General features: G+C 34.0%; 2 protein-coding genes across 2 annotated transcripts; one reads left to right on the forward strand and one right to left on the reverse strand.

The window, feature by feature from the left end:
• Positions 1 to 7,404: 7,404 nt before the first annotated feature.
• On the forward strand, positions 7,405 to 11,124 carry LOC134261358 (uncharacterized). The gene is made up of 4 exons (XM_062743796.1): positions 7,405 to 7,902; positions 8,707 to 8,760; positions 8,914 to 8,967; positions 9,202 to 11,124. Exons 3-4 carry the CDS (start codon positions 8,956 to 8,958, stop codon positions 11,122 to 11,124), a joined length of 1,935 nt encoding a protein of 644 aa, XP_062599780.1. The 5' UTR covers positions 7,405 to 7,902; positions 8,707 to 8,760; positions 8,914 to 8,955.
• Positions 11,125 to 14,726: 3,602 nt separating this feature from the next.
• LOC134261359 (zinc finger and BTB domain-containing protein 17-like) lies at positions 14,727 to 18,020 on the reverse strand. Its single transcript, XM_062743797.1, has 6 exons — positions 17,521 to 18,020; positions 16,851 to 16,904; positions 16,672 to 16,725; positions 16,465 to 16,518; positions 16,001 to 16,238; positions 14,727 to 15,022 (listed from the first exon to the last, which is right to left on the reverse strand). Exons 1-6 carry the CDS (start codon positions 17,842 to 17,844, stop codon positions 14,727 to 14,729), a joined length of 1,020 nt encoding a protein of 339 aa, XP_062599781.1. The 5' UTR covers positions 17,845 to 18,020.
• Positions 18,021 to 19,390: the final 1,370 nt, after the last annotated feature.

Raw genomic sequence — 19,390 nt, forward strand, 5'->3', positions numbered from 1 at the left:
CAACAGGTATAATAAGATGATGCAACAGGTATCAAAAAGATGATGCAATAAGTATTAAAAAGATGATGCAACAAGTATATAGATGATGCAATAGATATATAAAGATGATGCAACAGGTATATCAAAAAGATGATGCAATAGATCTAAAAAGATGATGCAACAGGTATCAAAAAGATGATGCAATAGATATATAAAAAAGATGATGCAACATATGTACTGAATTGACCCACTTATCCCCTCCAGGGACTGCACTCTCTTGACCCGCCTATCCCCCAGGGGCTGCACTCCCTTGACCCACCTATCCCCCTCCAAACCTGCACTCAGTTGACCCGCCTATCCCCCCAACCCCAAAAGTGCACTCAGTTGACCCGTCTATCTAGGCGTCTTATACTACTACTATCTTCTGGCTTGTCTTTAACGAAATCAGATTACAGGTTTGTACTTCAATTGAAATGTACTCATTCTATATTTATTTGACACCAAACAATCTCGGAATACAAACCCTCTGTCATGCCTTTTTGTTAAAAAAAACCCACGAGGCACATTTTATCATTTTGCTTGCAATTGAACTTCTATTAAAAATATTCTTTTGCTGGTATTTGTAAAATACCATTGTTCGGGAAGGTAGATAAAATGGAACACAAAGAATTTAAGAATTTAGAATTCAATTGATAGGTTTTCCGTTATTTCCTGTTCATGACAAGGAGCACACAAGGTGTGACCTGTCAGTAGAGTTTGCTCACTCCTTCATAACAACTGATCCCACCTCTGATGTTTTATGAGTCCCTGTTTGCTCTGCTCCTACATTGTATTGTTTAATGGACTTTTGAACTTAAATACTTTTCGTTATATCCACATATTTATTTAAGAATATTTGATATAAGATATCAGTCAGCAATTTATTTCATACTATACTCTTTTTGCTGATAAGTTCATTGTATCCACCAAAGAACTTACAAAATGACTTTAAAAGAGACAGCTGATATTCTTCTGTCAGCAAGTTCTTTGTCAATAATTTACCTCGTTTTAGAAATTGTACATACGTACGTAGAGCATGCTCTTGCGTATCAATAAACTGAGAGATATGAACGCTGTATGCAGATGATGAAGATATATTGCTGCACAAGTAATGGAAGATGACGATTGAAAAGTATAAGACTATGTGGTATCTTTATCTCAAGCTCACTGGTATATATCGTATCAACATAACATTGTTAAATGACAATACGTCGTCTATATATCTAAATGTTGAGTTGACGGCCAAACAATTACTTTCGTCTTTTCTCGTAAAAGAGTTTGAACATAATTCTGCTGCATTTGAATACAATGCAGGTTTGATAATAACGGAGCAAAATTGGTACCCATGGGATTCCAATAGATTGTTGGAACACTTGGTCTCCAAAACCACAAAGATATTGTCAATAAGAAACTCAAGCATTTTTAATGTTAGCTTCAGAGTACCTGTGTGTACAATCACGATGTCTTAACAAAATAAATTTACAATTTTGTGATACATTTTTAATCAGCGATCATTTTCAAAGATCATTTGCACAAAATGAAACATATGGAGATAACGATCAGAATTCTAGTTTCAAAAGTCAATTAAACTATACAAAATAGGAGAAGAGCACACAGACCTCCACAACATCAGAGTTGGGATCAGGTGCCATGGATGAGTAAGCATCCTCTGCCGACCGGTCACATCAGCCGTGTGCTCCTTGTCATGATCGGGAAATAATGGAAAAATCTGTTGTCAGTTCATTGTATAACAATTCGTATGAAAAACGTCAGTCAGCATTTAACTCAATGATAAATTGTATTTGTTGTCAAAACAAATTATGAACAAAGCGAACATTACTGTATCCGAAAACAGATAAGGGGGTAGGTTCCGCAGCACGTCAAGACATCCGTCCATTTTCCAAAGCAATTCTAGCTTCTGTCCTAAAGGAGCACTTGTAGCGAATATTTTCGATGCTTACTCTTCAAGGGTACCTAATCCCATCTCTGTCGTTTTTATGAGTTCGTGTTTGCTCTACGTCCGTTAAGTATTGTTTAACATGTTTAAGTATACATTAAAGCTTGATTACAGTTTTTCCATATGCAATTTTGTTCTTTTCGCATTTTTATTATCCTTGGGGGTTATTTTGTACTACAATTACTCTGTGAATGTGTGCCGTTTGTATCTTTGCACTTTAAATACCCATGGATATGCACATGTAGTTATTTGAAACCATTTACTTGTGCGTTGACACACTTAAACAATTTTGACGTCGTCAAAACAAGGTAAGGCTATTGCACGTTTCTGTTCTTTATCATTTACGCTTTTTTTTTGGAAAACTATAGCATACCTATCGTAAACGAGGGAACCTTTTCTTGCCACTTTTATTAACACAAACTAAACTCTTCATTAAGTCACATTCATTGATCTAATTATTACTACAATATTATAGTCAAATTATTCATGCCAAAAAAAAAAATGAATCAAAATCGAAAGTAAAAATAATCGAAGTTCACCAAATTGGTTGATTTTTGTTGTTGTTGTGATTTGCTTGAACAGGTAGACGGGTATTTAATAAAAGAAAATGCTGCGTTGACTGTGTTCACAAGGTCTTTAATTGATACTTTTTAAAAAAATTTGATGTAACCATTCACATGATTCATGCTATATAATCATCCTTTTTATTACAATTATGAAGTCGATATGTTAAAAAGTTTCAAACGAATAATAAGTGTCGACCATAAGTCTAGATTTGCAGTCCTTTACCGGCGTAAAGTGACGTCAAGTATGAATGAAATAATTTTAAAGGTATAAAAAGATAAGAGATTACCAAAATCAAACTCTGTAATAAATATTGCATGTAGTTGAGTGTAACATTGAAAATTTTCACCCCAAGAAAACCATTGTCAACAGAGGCGCGGCCGATATTAATATATTTACATAATATACCATCAGTATATGGAGTTTATGTCTCTTAGTACTTAGGATGTCTTATCAACTGCCCATCATATGTACATGTATAATGTTAAAGGAAACTTATTGGTAAATTAAATGATATTGATGTAGTTTACTCTGCTAAAAGGGAAATGTAAATACATGTACTTACCAAATGAAGAATATGGAGATAACAAACAGTATTCAATCTCAAAGTCCATAAAACAATACAAAAAAGGAGCAGAGCAAACACGGACCTCCAAAACATCAGAAGTGGTATCAGGTGTCACGGAGGAGTGAGCATTCCCTGCTGACCAGTCACACACTCCGTGTGCTCCTTGTAAAAATCCGTCGTCAATTCAGTGTATAAATAATGAACTAACAATTAGTATGAAAAATGTCAGTTAGCATTTGACTAAAGATAGATTGTATTTGCTGACATGGTCATTGTATCAACCATAGAACTGATGACTTTAAAAGAGACTGATGATGTTCTTCTTTTATCAACTTCTTTATCAATAATTTACTTCGATTTAGAAAGTGTTCATGCGTAGAGCATGCTCTTGTGTATAGAGCTTGGTTGCTAGATTTTTAAAGTAAAATATCCAAGTAAGAATCAGGTGTGCCAATCAAATTGCAAAATATTAACTGGTGTTTTTCATACTGATCATTAGGCCATTATATGAAAACTGATTTGCCGAGGAATTTTTTTTCGTTATTTCCCGATCATATCAAAGAACACATGGCACGTGTGACACGTGTGACTGGTCAGCAGGGGATGCTTATTCCTCCATGGTACTTGATCCCACTTCTGATATTTTGGAGGTCAGGTCTGTGTGCTCTTCTCCAATTCTGTATTGTTTAATGGACTTTTGAACTGAATACTGTTCGTTATCTCCCATGTTTCATTTTGTGTATATGAAGTTGAAAATGGTAACTGATAAAAAATGTATCACATACAATGCTCACTTCTCTATAGCATGCACCTGATCTCACCTCTGATATTTGGAGGTCCATGTTTGTTCTGCTCCAATTTAGTATTGTTTAATCATGGTTTAATGGACTTTTGATCTTGAATAATGTTCATTATCTCCACTTGTTAAGTTTTCTGTTTCAGATAAAATCAAAGTACTGAAAGTACTGTTAGACGGAGGCTTCATGTATGAGAGAACACAAAAGAAATATATATGTCATACATTGCTGTAAAGAATATTATGAGAAATAATGTGTAGTTTTTTTTTCAATTCAACATTTTTTTCAAAGGATACTCCAATATTCATGAGGTTTTTGGGATATTATAATTTCATCTTTGTAATGTAAACTTCGCCTTGATTAAAGTTCACTGTTATTTAGATGAGATACTTTCAATATTAAACCTTTCAAAGTAAGAAACAGTAATTGACTAGGCCTGGTTGACATAAAACTTAGACGGGCTAACTTTTTATCCCAGTCTCACTTAAGGAATATATAGTGGAAAAGTGAGACTGAGATCAAAAGTGAGCTTGTCTAAGTTGTATGCCCCCAGGCCCGGTTTGATGAATGTAGGTTTAGTATGTTCTAGTCATGAGCCCACTGGCGGAATTAAAAGGGGCCCCTGGCCCCCTCCCTTTTGAGTCCAAAAAATACGCAATATTTGATAAATGAGTGTTTTAATTGTGGCTGTGGGCCCCTTCCCTGACCTCAAACTGGTCCCCCTATTTCAGAATTTCTGGATTCAGCACTAGGCCTCAGCCTGTCAGGAGTCTCCATATTTCAAGATATCTTATTTATAGGTCACAGAGACCTACTGTTAACATAATTATGACATGTAACAGCTACCAAAATCAAAATTTCTCGGCCTTATTGTAATAATGTTATGATATGAGCTAACATGGAAAAAGAAGCAGCCAGGTAATTGGACATGAACAACATAATATAGTACAGTTTGTCTTAAACCTTTGTGATACAAAATGGGGTGACCTAGCTTGAAAGCAACACAGAATTTTCTTTAAGTAATACAACTTCATTAACATGCAATAAATGTTCGTGCCAGAACACAATTTTCTGAGTGGAATAAAATATACTTTCTTACTTTATGTAAACAGAACAATCAAGTTCATAAGACTTGCTATTTCACAAGTTTAAATTGTTTTTGGAGAACTGGAGTATTGCTTACAATAACAAAGATATATCTTGACAAATTTGACAACCAATATTTCTGGAATTATTAAATGTAGTATTTTATCATATGACAGATTAACCCAAAAAATGTCTTTCTTTACTCGTATACCAGTGGAAATGGTTGTCCTTTTCAGTTTATCTGTTTAAAACAATCATTAACAATGAGACATGATTACAAATTACGTAGAGAAAAGTTATAAATATATAACTATGATTTCTGCTTTTCAGTTAAAACAATCACTTTACCAATGATGTAGGTTAAAAAAAATTGACATGAATACCAATGATCAGAAATACATGTAATCTTGTATATAAAAAATAATTAAAGTTTGGGATGTGAAAGAGGTAAAACACAAGTATCAAATGCAAATAAGGATCAACGATATGACAATAAGACAACTTATTTCAGAAGATATGATTTTTAATTATTAATTAGGATATTATGTGATAAATCATGTAAATCCTATGAACCAAGATTTGGGTTGTACCCAAGGGTCAAACGTTACAAATGCATTTTGATCTCAATATCAGAGTTGCCGTTTGTTTCTCTCTTATCTAATGTGAGGGTACCCCAAACACTCAAACCGCTTGTAGAAAGTGTAAATCTATTTTCATGTGTTTCCTGAAATTATACATAATATCAAATAAACAATTCAAAACTAGACTGTTAATATTCCTACATATAAAAATACTATGCATTTGTTTATTCATCGATCCTTGTCAGATTAAAAACTCCATGAAACCTATTGATGCAAGCGTCAAAAATCGGCCGCAAACCAATTTATCGGTCCTTTCAAAAAGAAATTAGAAAAGGAATGAAAATGAGATTACAAACAACAATCAAGCACAAAAAATTCCATTAAAACTGAAATGCTTGATCTATTATTAAAATATCTTATATTTATACCTGCGACATAAAACATTTGCATGCGACATAGCAGGATTTTCTTCAATACATAATACAGGTACATCTGCGTCTCCACACTTAGTTTGATACACAGGCGAATTCTGGTGGAAGTTTTTACAATTAAATATAAAACTAAAGTTTAAACTTATCTGTAACTAGAGATAGTTTTTACTTTAATAAAAGAAGCAATTGATAAGTGGGGTTCCTCGATCACTCTCCGCGGATGTTAACCCCCCCCCCCCAACTCCCTCTAGATCAGTAGTATAGAGTGAGACTTTTTATGCTAATTTGAGGTGCAAACTGATCTGAGGTGGAGAGGTGGACTCTAAAGGCGGAAGTATAAAGCAAATCCGGATGCTAATAATGACTATATGTATTTATAGGGAAGCAAACCCGGATGATTTTTACTTCTGATTAGCTAATACACATACGTTTAGTCCTATGAATATATTAATGTTATGACGACTTGAAACTAACTACGACAATAGTGTATTAGGATCCTAAATTGTGTGAATTAGATATATATTGCTTTGATTCATAAAACTGGGTTTGATAGAACGGTTTGTCCAATACAAACAAATGAGACGAGGAATTTTAAACATGCGGCCTGAAATAAAACACAAGTTTTTTAACAAAACCTTGAAAAATGATAAACAAGTTGAAAATGAAACCTCTAATTGTTCACGAACTAGTCATTTATTAAAATTGAAGAGAAGAAATAAAAAAAGAGACACGGAGAAGTGGGAAACTACTATAACAATCACTGATTTATTGAAATGAGAAGTATATAACCTTTTTTTCATCAAAGTATTTTTTTTATACGAACGGTTTCTTTTTAGTGTTAAGACCATACAAATGAAACGAGAAATTTTAATTATATGAGGCCTAATTTTGAGTCAAGACAAACGTCTATTACAAGATCTTAAAACATGATTAACATGCTGAAGTGAAACCTCTATTTGCTTAAGAAATAGCCATTTAATAAATTTTAGAGAAGAAATATTCAAATAAAAAGACACGGAAAAATTGGATTTGGAGAGATATAAACTAATACTAAACAGTATTAAACTCTGTCATCATGAGAGACACAAAATTTGACGTATTATATTTATGTATCAAAGTATATTAAAGTGAACTGGGAAGGTAAGTGGAGGAAGAACAATACAACTACAACTGCCGAGATTATTAACATGATTGGAGAGTAGTAAATACGAAAAATTGCAACTGGACAAAGAAAAAAAAGTTGACTTGATTCACAAGTTAGTCAAATTTAAAATCATGTAGTCAAATATGTTTAAGGATTTGTATTTACAAATAAATTTCCTTTACTCAGATCCGTTGTTATTTTCCGAAGTAAAGCTATTCCGGTACTGCATTATAACATATTACACAAACAAGGATCAGTTAGTTGTCAGTTTCCGTTAATAATGATATATACATGTAATTTAAAATATTAAATGAGCAGAAACACATAAGAAGAGAAACTAGTGATACAGAATTTACTTGGTTATATATATAACGAACGTTAAAATATGTTTAAACAAATTCGGAGAACAAATGTTATTGACAAATTTTAGCGATGGAGCATCCTTGTCCTCACTGCAACAAGACATTTAGCAGTGAATTTGCAAGAAAACGTCATTTGGACATACATTCAAACAAAGTGAAATTGAAATGTAATTTTTGTGGAAAAGAAGTAAATCGAAAAGACAATTTCGAACGTCATTTGAAGACATGTGAGAAGAGTAAAACGTGTTCCCATTGCGAGAAATGTTTCAAAACATCCATTCAACGACGTATCCATATACTTAAAGAACACAGGGATAAGTTGTTGAAGTGTGAAAGGTGCAAAAAAGAATACTTGTGTGAAAAGACTCTTCAGCAACATCTAGGAAGATGCAAGGTATGACTTATTTACAAAAATTAAAACACGGAAGTGCGATCGTGTTTAAGAATATTCTTAAATATGCACGACTAAAAAACGATGGGGTTGTCCAAATAATAGCTTCATATTTCATAAATGTGGTAATTCTAAACTGGCAAAGAATATTTACGATTCTTGGTTTTAGACATAAAAATCAAGATAATTATTTTATTCATTTAAAAAAGGCATATTACACTCTTTTTTGTTGTTCTTTTTTTTATTTTACAATAAGAGAAAAAATACTTTTAATTGACTTTAAACCTATGAATACCGTACTTCAAAAAGGAAGCAATAATGACAAAGACAGAACAAGAGAGGAACTCAGACATTTGAACAAGTGTCATAAACAATCTAACAATTGTGACTATAAATTCTAGAAATGAATTAAATACGTAAAATATTTTTTATTAATATGGCGATTATATAGTTAGGAACAAATATAATCAATTTTCTAGTAAATGAAATCAGACAAACGATCGGAGAAAATCTTAATCAAACACAATATTCTTAAACATGTACATCTAAAATTTTAATTATATCCCCACCCTCTTTTATTTCCGAAGTAAAAACTATTGAATGTATTTTTTTTGTGTGTGTGTAACAGAAATATCAAGATATTCCAGCAGCTAGTTATAGATCTGATGAAATTCAACATGAGGTATTTATTAAGTTAAAATCTTTCTACTTGATATTAAAGAAAACAATTTCAAATAATTCTCTATGCTTGTATAAGAAGAAAACCAATTATGATAATTAAGTATTCATTGATTTATTTTAAAACAGAATAATTAAGATCTTCCGGGACCTAGTAAGAGATCTGATGAAACTCAACATGAGGTATTTATTAATATAAAACACATGCTATTTGTAATTTAAGAAAATAATTTCAAATAATTCCTTATGCTTATACACGAAGAAATCTTTAATGATTATTTTTTTATCTTTCGAAATTAATCAAAATTTAGAGGATTCATTTGATATGTTTAACAGAGTTATCAAGATATTGCGGGACCTAGTAACAGATCTGATGAAATGCAGAATGAGGTATATCTATTAACATGAATAATTTACAGAGAATTTTTAAATGAATATTTTTTATTACAAAACAATTAAAATAAAATGGGGGCCTATTCAAAAATTCACTGAAAATCAAAATACAGTGCTGATTTCATTAAAAAAAAAAATGATTTCAATGATGATTGCGTATTTTTTTTTCATTTTCCAATTTGTTTATCTAAAAAAATAAAAAAAAATTCAAGTTTTTTGCTTGTATTTCAGGAACCCGTTGAGAGATATACATGTAGAACTTGTCATCTCAAATTTGATTCGCGTCGTAATCTCTTTGTTCATCAGATGAATGAACATTTTCAAGTGGGAGAGGGACAGTTGCAGGCCAGACCATGGGGAAATGGATCCCCTCCTTGGGAAGAAGGTGGGATAGTCGACCACAACTTAAAAGAAGTTTATGAAACGAATGCCCCAATTATATTACGACGTCATCAAGAGGGGACTGTTTGTAGTATTTATAACTTTCCCATAGATAATCAGTTTTCTGTTGGGGAAATAATGCAAGCAGCCAATGAAATATACGATCGTCAAAATAGAGCTTTCAGATTAAATTTAGAATTTGGTCTCATATTGGTTAACAGCGAAACAAAAGAATTTAGATATTTTAAACCCCATCATAATCAGGAAGTTTTTCAGAGACCCATTTACGTGTCGCGGCGCGAACATTTAAAACGTTTGCAGCAGCGAATGCAACGACTTAACATTACTGATTACATACTACGTCAACGCCCCGACACAAAATGGAAACCTTATTTAATAACCAATGTTCGCATTGTCATATATCACTTGAATTTTGTTTTGGGAAATGCGGAAGTAATTTTACCTCCTCACATTAGTCAATCAAAATCTATTATTAAGCTGACCAAGGACAGGAATGGTCAAGGATATACAGATAATCTTTGTGCGTTCCGCTGTTTAGCGGTTTATCAAGAGTATTATCCCTCGGGCTTAGAATCTCGCACAAATATTTTATTTCAACATTGGGTCTCATTTCAAAAAGCTCACCAAAGAGAAGTGGATGCGAATCCTAAAACATTCCCGGGTATCACTTTGAACGAAATAATCTATTTTGAAAAATGCTTCAGAATCAATGTTAATGTCTTTTCATTGAATGAAAGTCAATCGGCACAGTCTATCTACAAATCCATGTGTAAATTCTCGGACACCATTTATTTAAATCTTTACGAGCACCATCTGTCTTACATCTCGAATTTTAATGCTTATGCCAAAAAATTTCTGTGCAAAACATGTCGTCGCCATTTCAATCATCTGAAAAATATGAAACGACATCAGCGTGTTTGTTCGGGAAAAACAAAGAGAAGATTTCAGGGAGGGTTTCATTATTCTCAAAATACTGTGTTTGATAAATTAAACCAATTTGGCATAAGTGTTCCCGAAAACGAAAGAATTTTCGAGTGGTTTCTAGTGTATGACTTTGAGTCCATGCTGGTTCCCATGAACACAGAAAGTTCTGGTTCTCAGCAATATACAGACACCCATGTACCTATCTCTGTTAGTATATGTTCTAACGTAGATGAGTACACCAAACCACATTGTATCATTGAACCAGATATCAACACACTAGTGAAGAACATGGTTCAGTGCATGACAATGATAGCTAATAGGGCTGCTGAACAAGCAAAAGAAAAATTTGCCTACGTGTTCGAGGCACTCGATAGCTCTGTGTTTGATGAAAATATGGATGAGAACATGGCCGAGTACCTCGAACATGAAGACGATGTCCAAAAAATGGTGGATGAGGAAAAACAATACGCCGAAGAACTAAGATTGGAAATGGAAGAATATTGCGAGCAGATCATATGTATCGGCTTTAATTCTGCAAAATATGACATCAATTTGATCAAAAGCTATCTCATCAAACATCTCGAGCTAGATTCGACAAATGGCACATTCACCGTCAAGAGAAATAATGCTTATGCCTGCATAAGTACTCGTAAGTTTAAATTTTTAGATATTACACATTATCTGAGTCCCGGCATCAATTATGCAGGGTTTTTACGTGCTTTCGATGTACAAGAATGTAAAGGTTTTTTTCCCTACCAATTTCTAGACTCTGTTGAAAAATTAAATTCCCTGAACTTCCTCCACACGAAGCTTTTTATTCGTCTTTGAAAGATTCAAATATAACGATCGAAGAATACGCCTTTTGTAAGAACGTGTGGGAGGAAAAAAATATGACATCGTTTCGAGATTTTCTGGTCTGGTATAACAACCTCGACGTCGAACCTTTCGTGCAGGCCGTGACAAATCTACAAAAGTATTATTTCGAACGAAACATTGACATCTTTAAATGTAGTATTTCGGTTCCTGGTCTTGCGCGTCGAATGTTGTTTGAAAGTGGTAGAAAGGAGGGGGCCAGTTTTGCATTGATCGATCAAGCCAACGAAGACTTGTATGATACCATTAAGCAAAATATCATCGGGGGACCTAGTATTATTTTCAAGCGTTTCCACGAAGTCGGGAAGTCTTTTATTCGAAGAAATTCCCAGAAACCGTGTGGTAAGATCATTGGTTTTGATGCCAATGCTCTGTATCTACACTGTATAGGCAAAGAAATGCCTGTGGGTGCTTTTGTGCGTCGTAAGATAGACGACGGGTTTAAGGCACAAAGGCGTGATCGATACACGCTCGCTTATGACTGGTTAGAGTGGTTGAACCACAACGGTCAGTACCATATTGTACACAAATTAAATTCCGGAAAGGAAAAGAAAATAGCTCGCTTTCCGGTCGACGGCTATGACGAAGCTACAAACACCGTGTTTCAGTTTCAAGGTTGTTATTGGCACGGCCACCGTTGTTGGTTGACGCGTCATGTTCAAGACGACAAGTTAATGAAAAGTCGTGAAGAGAAGACGCGCAAGACAACCACCTATCTGAAGAGACAAGGATACAAGGTTATAGAGATGCGAGAATGTAATTTTCGTAATAATATTCGCTCTAATTTGCGATTGAAAAAATTCACAGATTCTCGTAAGCCCAATATGAGTCAAGGTCAAATGTCCTCTGAAGACATCATTGTTGCCGTGATGACTGAAAAGTTATTTGGCATGGTAGAGTGCGACATTCGTGTACCAGATACCTGGCCTGCTCATTTCAGTCATCTAACAATGACCCCTTATGAGTATTTCTCAGAAATGAGCCCTCTCTTTTGTACCACTGACATTCCCTTTGATGCGATAGGTCAGCATATGCAAAATCATGCAAAGCGCTTTCACCTTTCTACAAAACCTAGACGTTATTAGTAGGGGGGATGCGCGCGCGACAGTTGTTAATCGCGACTCCATTACTTAAGTGGTATATAAGTCATGGTCTGGAAATCACAAAAATATATCAAACCGTGGAATTTACACCACAACGATGTTTTCAGTCTTTTGTAAGTGACGTCAGTAATGCTCGGCGTCAGGGTGATATAGATCCTTCTAAAGCTATTATTGCAGACACGCGTAAATTAGAAGGTAATAGTGCTTTTGGATCCACCATCATGGATCAAGAAAAATTTCAGAGCGTCAAATATGTTCGAGGGGAAGGGAATGCCATGATTGAAATAAATGAGCCTCAGTTTAAAAAATTGACAACTTTAATAAAAGACGAGGAATTGTACGAAATAGAAAGAAGTAAAAAAGTTTTAAACTTAAACTTGCCCATTCAGATCGGTTACTTCATCTCGCAGTATTCAAAGTCTGCACGGTCTACAAATCTATCCATGAAGTCATAATAGAATTGTAACATGTGCAGTTTTGCATACTGCAAGATGAAGTAACCGATCTGAATGGGCAAGTTTAAGTTTAAAACTTTTTTACTTCTTTCTATTTCGTACAATTCCTCGTCTTTTATTAAAGTTGTCAATTTTTTAAACTGAGGCTCATTTATTTCAATCATGGCATTCCCTTCCCCTCGAACATATTTGACGCTCTGAAATTTTTCTTGATCCATGATGGTGGATCCAAAAGCACTATTACCTTCTAATTTACGCGTGTCTGCAATAATAGCTTTAGAAGGATCTATATCACCCTGACGCCGAGCATTACTGACGTCACTTACAAAAGACTGAAAACATCGTTGTGGTGTAAATTCCACGGTTTGATATATTTTTGTGATTTCCAGACCATGACTTATATACCACTTAAGTAATGGAGTCGCGATTAACAACTGTCGCGCGCGCATCCCCCCTACTAATAACGTCTAGGTTTTGTAGAAAGGTGAAAGCGCTTTGCATGATTTTGCATATGATGACCTATCGCATCAAAGGGAATGTCAGTGGTACAAAAGAGAGGGCTCATTTCTGAGAAATACTCATAAGGGGTCATTGTTGGATGACTGAAATGAGCAGGCCAGGTATCTGGTACGCGAATGTCGCACTCGACCATACCAAATAATTTTTCAGTCATCACAGCAACAATGATGTCTTCCGGGGACATTTGACCTCGACTCATTTTGGGCTTGCGAGAATCTGTAAATTTTTTCAATCGCAAATTAGTGCGCATATTATTACGAAAAATACATTCTCGCATCTCTATAACCTTGTATCCTTGTCTCTTCAGATAGGTGGTTGTCTTGCGCGTCTTCTCTTCACGACTTTTCATTAACTTGTCGTCTTGAACATGACGCGTCAACCAACAACGGTGGCCGTGCCAATAACAACCTTGAAACTGAAACACGGTGTTTGTAGCTTCGTCATAGCCGTTGACCGGAAAGCGACCTATTTTCTTTTCCTTTCCGGAATTTAACTTGTGTACAATATGGTACTGACCGTTGTGGTTCAACCACTCTAACCAGTCATAAGCGAGCGTGTATCGATCACGCCTTTGTGCCTTAAACCCGTCGTCTATCTTACGACGCACAAAAGCACCCACAGGCATTTCTTTGCCTATACAGTGTAGATACAGAGCATTGGCATCAAAACCAATGATCTTACCACACGGTTTCTGGGAATTTCTTCGAATAAAAGACTTCCCGACTTCGTGGAAACGCTTGAAAATAATACTAGGTCCCCCGATGATATTTTGCTTAATGGTATCATACAAGTCTTCGTTGGCTTGATCGATCAATGCAAAACTGGCCCCCTCCTTTCTACCACTTTCAAACAACATTCGACGCGCAAGACCAGGAACCGAAATACTACATTTAAAGATGTCAATGTTTCGTTCGAAATAGTACTTTTGTAGATTTGTCACGGCCTGCACGAAAGGTTCGACGTCGAGGTTGTTATACCAGACCAGAAAATCTCGAAACGATGTCATATTTTTTTCCTCCCACACGTTCTTACAAAAGGAGTATTCTTCGATCGTTATATTTGAATCTTTCAAAGACGAATAAAAAGCTTCGTGTGGAGGAAGTTCAGGGTAATTTAATTTTTCAACAGAGTCTAGAAATTGGTAGGGAAAAAAACCTTTACATTCTTGAACATCGAAAGCACGCAAGAACCCTGCATAATTGATGCCGGGACTCAGATACTGTGTAATATCTAAAAATTTAAACTTACGAGTACTTATGCAGGCATAAGCATTATTTCTCTTGACGGTGAATGTGCCATTTGTCGAATCTAGCTCGAGATGTTTGATGAGATAGCTTTTGATCAAATTGATGTCATATTTTGCAGAATTGAAGCCGATACAAATGATCTGCTCGCAATATTCTTCCATTTCCAACCTTAGTTCTTCCGCGTATTGTTTTTCCTTATCCATCATTTTTTGGACATCGTCTTCATGTTCGAGTTACTCGGCCATGTTCTCATCCATATTTTCATCAAACACAGAGCTATCGAGTGCCTCGAACACGTAGGCAAATTTTTCTTTTGCTTGTTCAGCAGCCCTATTAGCTATCATTGTCATGCACTGAACCATGTTCTTCACTAGTGTGTTGATATCTGGTTCAATGATACAATGTGGTTTGGTGTACTCATCTACGTTAGAACATATACTAACAGAGATAGGTACATGGGTGTCTGTATATTGCTGAGAACCAGAACTTTCTGTGTTCATGGGAACCAGCATGGACTCAAAGTCATACACTAGAAACCACTCGAAAATTCTTTCGTTTTCGGGAACACTTATGCCAAATTGGTTTAATTTATCAAACACAGTATTTTGAGAATAATGAAACCCTCCCTGAAATCTTCTCTTTGTTTTTCCCGAACAAACACGCTGATGTCGTTTCATATTTTTCAGATGATTGAAATGGCGACGACATGTTTTGCACAGAAATTTTTTGGCATAAGCATTAAAATTCGAGATGTAAGACAGATGGTGCTCGTAAAGATTTAAATAAATGGTGTCCGAAAATTTACACATGGATTTGTAGATAGACTGTGCCAATTGACTTTCATTCAATGAAAAGACATTTACATTGATTTTGAAGCATTTTTCAAAATAGATTATTTCGTTCAAAGTGATACCCGGGAATGTTTTAGGATTCGAATCCACTTCTCTTTGGTGAGCTTTTTGAAATGAGACCCAATGTTGAAATAAAATATTTGTGCGAGATTCTAAGCCCGAGGGATAATACTCTTGATGAACCGCTAAACAGCGGAACGCACAGAGATTATCTGTATATCCTTGACCATTCCTGTCCTTGGTCAGCTTTATAATAGATTTTGATTGACTAATGTGAGGAGGTAAAATTACTTCCGCATTTCCCAAAACAAAATTCAAGTGATATATGACAATGCGAACATTGGTTATTAAATAAGGTTTCCATTTTGTGTCGGGGCGTTGACGTAGTATGTAATCAGTAATGTTAAGTCGTTGCATTCGCTGCTGCAAACGTTTTAAATGTTCGCGCCGCGACACGTAAATGGGTCTCTGAAAAACTTCCTGATTATGATGGGGTTTAAAATATCTAAATTATCTTGTTTCGCTGTTAACCAATATGAGACCAAATTATAAATTTAATCTGAAAGCTCTATTTTGACGATCGTATATTTCATTGGCTGCTTGCATTATTTCTCCAACAGAAAACTGATTATCTATGGGAAAGTTATAAATACTACAAACAGTCCCCTGTTGATGACGTCGTAATATAATTGGGGCATTCGTTTCATAAACTTCTTTTAGGTTGTGGTCGACTATCCCACCTTCTTCCCAAGGAGGGGATCCATTTCCCCATGGTCTGGCCTGCAACTGTCCCTCTCCCACTTGAAAATGTTCGTTCATCTGATGAACAAAGAGATTACGACGCGAATCAAATCTGAGATGACAAGTTCTACATGTATATCTCTCAACGGGTTCCTGAAATACAAGCAAAAAACTTGAATTATTTTTATTGTTTAAGATAAACAAATTGGAAAATGAAAAAAAAAAAATACGCAGTCATCATTGAAATCATTTTTTTTAATGAAATCAGCACTGTATTTTGATTTTCAGTGAATTTTTGAATCCATTTTGTTTTAATTGTTTTGTAATAAAAAATAATCATTTAAAATTCTCTGTAAATTATTCATGTTAATAGATATACCTCATTCTGCATTTCATCAGATCTGTTACTAGGTCCCGGAATATCTTGATAACTCTGTTAAAGATATCAAATGAATCCTCTAAATTTTGATTAATTTCGAAAGATAAAAAAATAATCATTAAAGATTTCTTCGTGTATAAGCATAAGGAATTATTTGAAATTATTTTCTTAAATTACAAATAGCATGTGTTTTATATTAATAAATACCTCATGTTGAGTTTCATCAGATCTCTTACTAGGTCCCGGAAGATCTTGATTATTCTGTTTTAAAATAAATCAATGAATACTTAATTATCATAATTGGTTTTCTTCTTATACAAGCATAGAGAATTATTTGAAATTGTTTTCTTTAATATCAAATATAAAGATTTTAACTTAATAAATACCTCATGTTGAATTTCATCAGATCTATAACTAGCTGCTAAAATATCTTGATATTTCTGTTACACAAAAAAAAAACATTCAATAGCTTTTACTTTGGGAATAAAAGAGGGTGGGGATATAATTAAAATTTTAGATGTACATGTTTAAGAATATTGTGTTTGATTCAGATTTTCTCCGATCGTTTGTCTGATTTCATTTACTAGAAAATTGATTATATTTGTTCCTAACTATATAATCGCCATATTGATAAAAAATATTTTACGTATTTAATTCATTTCTAGAATTTATAGTCACAATTGTTAGATTGTTTATGACACTTGTTAAAATGTCAGAGTTCCTCTCTCGTTCTGTCTTTGTCATTATTGCTTCCTTTTTGAAGTACGGTATTAATAGGTTTAAAGTCAATTAAAAGTAATTTTTCTCTTATTGTAAAATAAAAAAGAACAACAAAAAGAGTGTAATATGCCTTTTTTAAATGAATAAATTAACTATCTTGATTTTTATGTCTAAAACCAAGAATCGTAAATATTCTTTGCCAGTTTAGAATTACCACATTTATGAAATATGAAGCTATTATTTGGACAACCCCATCGTTTTTTAGTCGTGCATATTTAAGAATATTCTTAAACACGATCGCACTTCCGTGTTTTAATTTTTGTAAATAAGTCATACCTTGCATCTTCCTAGATGTTGCTGAAGAGTCTTTTCACACAAGTATTCTTTTTTGCACCTTTCACACTTCAACAACTTATCCCTGTGTTCTTTAAGTATATGGATACGTCGTTGAATGGAAGTTTTGAAACATTTCTCGCAATGGGAACACGTTTTACTCTTCTCACATCTCTTCAAATGACGTTCGAAATTGTCTTTTCGATTTACTTCTTTTCCACAAAAATTACATTTCAATTTCACTTTGTTTGAATGTATGTCCAAATGACGTTTTCTTGCAAATTCACTGCTAAACGTCTTGTTGCAGTGAGGACAAGGATGCTCCATCGCTAAAATTTGTTAATAACATTTGTTCTCCGAATTTGTTTCAACATATTTTAACGTTCGTTATATATATAACCAAGTAACTTCTGTATCACTAGTTTCTCTTCTTATGTGTTTCTGCTCATTTAATATTTTAAATTACATGTATATATCATTATTAACGGAAACTGACAACTAACTGATCCTTGTTTGTGTAATATGTTATAATGCAGTACCGGAATAGCTTTACTTCGGAAAATAACAACGGATCTGAGTAAAGGAAATTTATTTGTAAATACAAATCCTTAAACATATTTGACTACATGATTTTAAATTTGACTAACTTGTGAATCAAGTCAACTTTTTTTTCTTTGTCCAGTTGCAATTTTTCGTATTTACTACTCTCCAATCATGTTAATAATCTCGGCGGTGGTAGTTGTAATGTTCTTCCTCCACTGACCTTCCCAGTTCACTTTAATATACTTTGATACATAAATATAATTCGTCAAATTTTGTGTCTCTCATGATGGCAGAGTTGAATACTGTTTAGTATTAGTTTATATCTCTCCAAATCCAATTTTTCCGTGTCTTTTTATTTGAATATTTCTTCTCTAAAATTTATTAAATGGCTATTTCTTAAGCAAATAGAGGTTTCACTTCAGCATGTTCATCATGATTTAAGATCTTGTAATAGACGTTTGTCTTGACTCAAAATTAGGCCTCATATAATTAAAATTTCTCGTTTCATTTGTATGGTCTTAACACTAAAAAGAAACCGTTCGTATAAAAAAAAATACTTTGATGAAAAAAAGGTTATATACTTCTCATTTCAATAAATCAGTGATTGTTATAGTAGTTTCCCACTTCTCCGTGTCTCTTTTTTTATTTCTTCTCTTCAATTTATTAAATGACTAGTTCTTGAACAATCAGAGGTTTCATTTTCAACTTGTTTATCATTTTTCAAGGTTTTATTAAAAAAACTCAGGCCACATGTTTAAAATTTCTCGTCTCATTTGTTTGTATAGGACAAACCGTTCTTATCAAACCCAGTTTTATGAATCAAAGCAATATATACGTCTAATTCACACAATTTAGGATCCTAATACACTATTGTCATAGTAAGTTTCAAGTCGTCATAACATTAAATATATTCATAGGACTAAACGTATGTGTATTAGCTAATCATAAGTAAAAATCATCCGGGTTTGCTTCCCTATATAGTCATTATTAGCATCCGGATTTGCTTTATACTTCCGCCTTTAGAGCCCACCTCTCCACCTCAGATCAGTTTGCACCTCAAATTAGCATAAAAAGTCTCACTCTATACTACTTAGATCCGCCACTTCATTTCTTCTCGTTCTTGTTTTGGTGTGAGAACCGGCGGGAAAAGGCTCGGCATATTGTAAAACATGCTTTATCATCGTCTGTTGGAACAAAATCTCCTAATATTCTGTCTGATAAAAAATTAATAGTAAATCACATTTTTTTTTACATATTCCGTAGGAAATGTATTTATATACACGTCATTTTAAAAAAATATTAGACAAATCCTGTTTATTTAGAAAAAGAA

The sequence above is a fragment of the Saccostrea cucullata genome, unplaced genomic scaffold (assembly GCF_032062105.1).
Source record: "Saccostrea cucullata isolate Sc308-1 unplaced genomic scaffold, CSIRO_AGI_Scuc_v1 ctg12058, whole genome shotgun sequence".
NCBI lineage: Eukaryota > Metazoa > Mollusca > Bivalvia > Ostreida > Ostreidae > Saccostrea > Saccostrea cuccullata.

Bases quoted from the DNA above. Each gene is read 5' to 3' on its own strand.
- LOC134261359 (XM_062743797.1), bottom strand. From the start codon at position 17,844: ATGGAGCATCCTTGTCCTCACTGCAACAAGACGTTTAGCAGTGAATTT. The intron at 16,905-17,520 runs GTATGACTTATT...TTTGTGTAACAG, and splicing joins AACATCTAGGAAGATGCAAG to AAATATCAAGATATTTTAGC. The intron at 16,519-16,671 runs GTATTTATTAAT...TATCTTTAACAG, and splicing joins CTGATGAAACTCAACATGAG to AGTTATCAAGATATTCCGGG.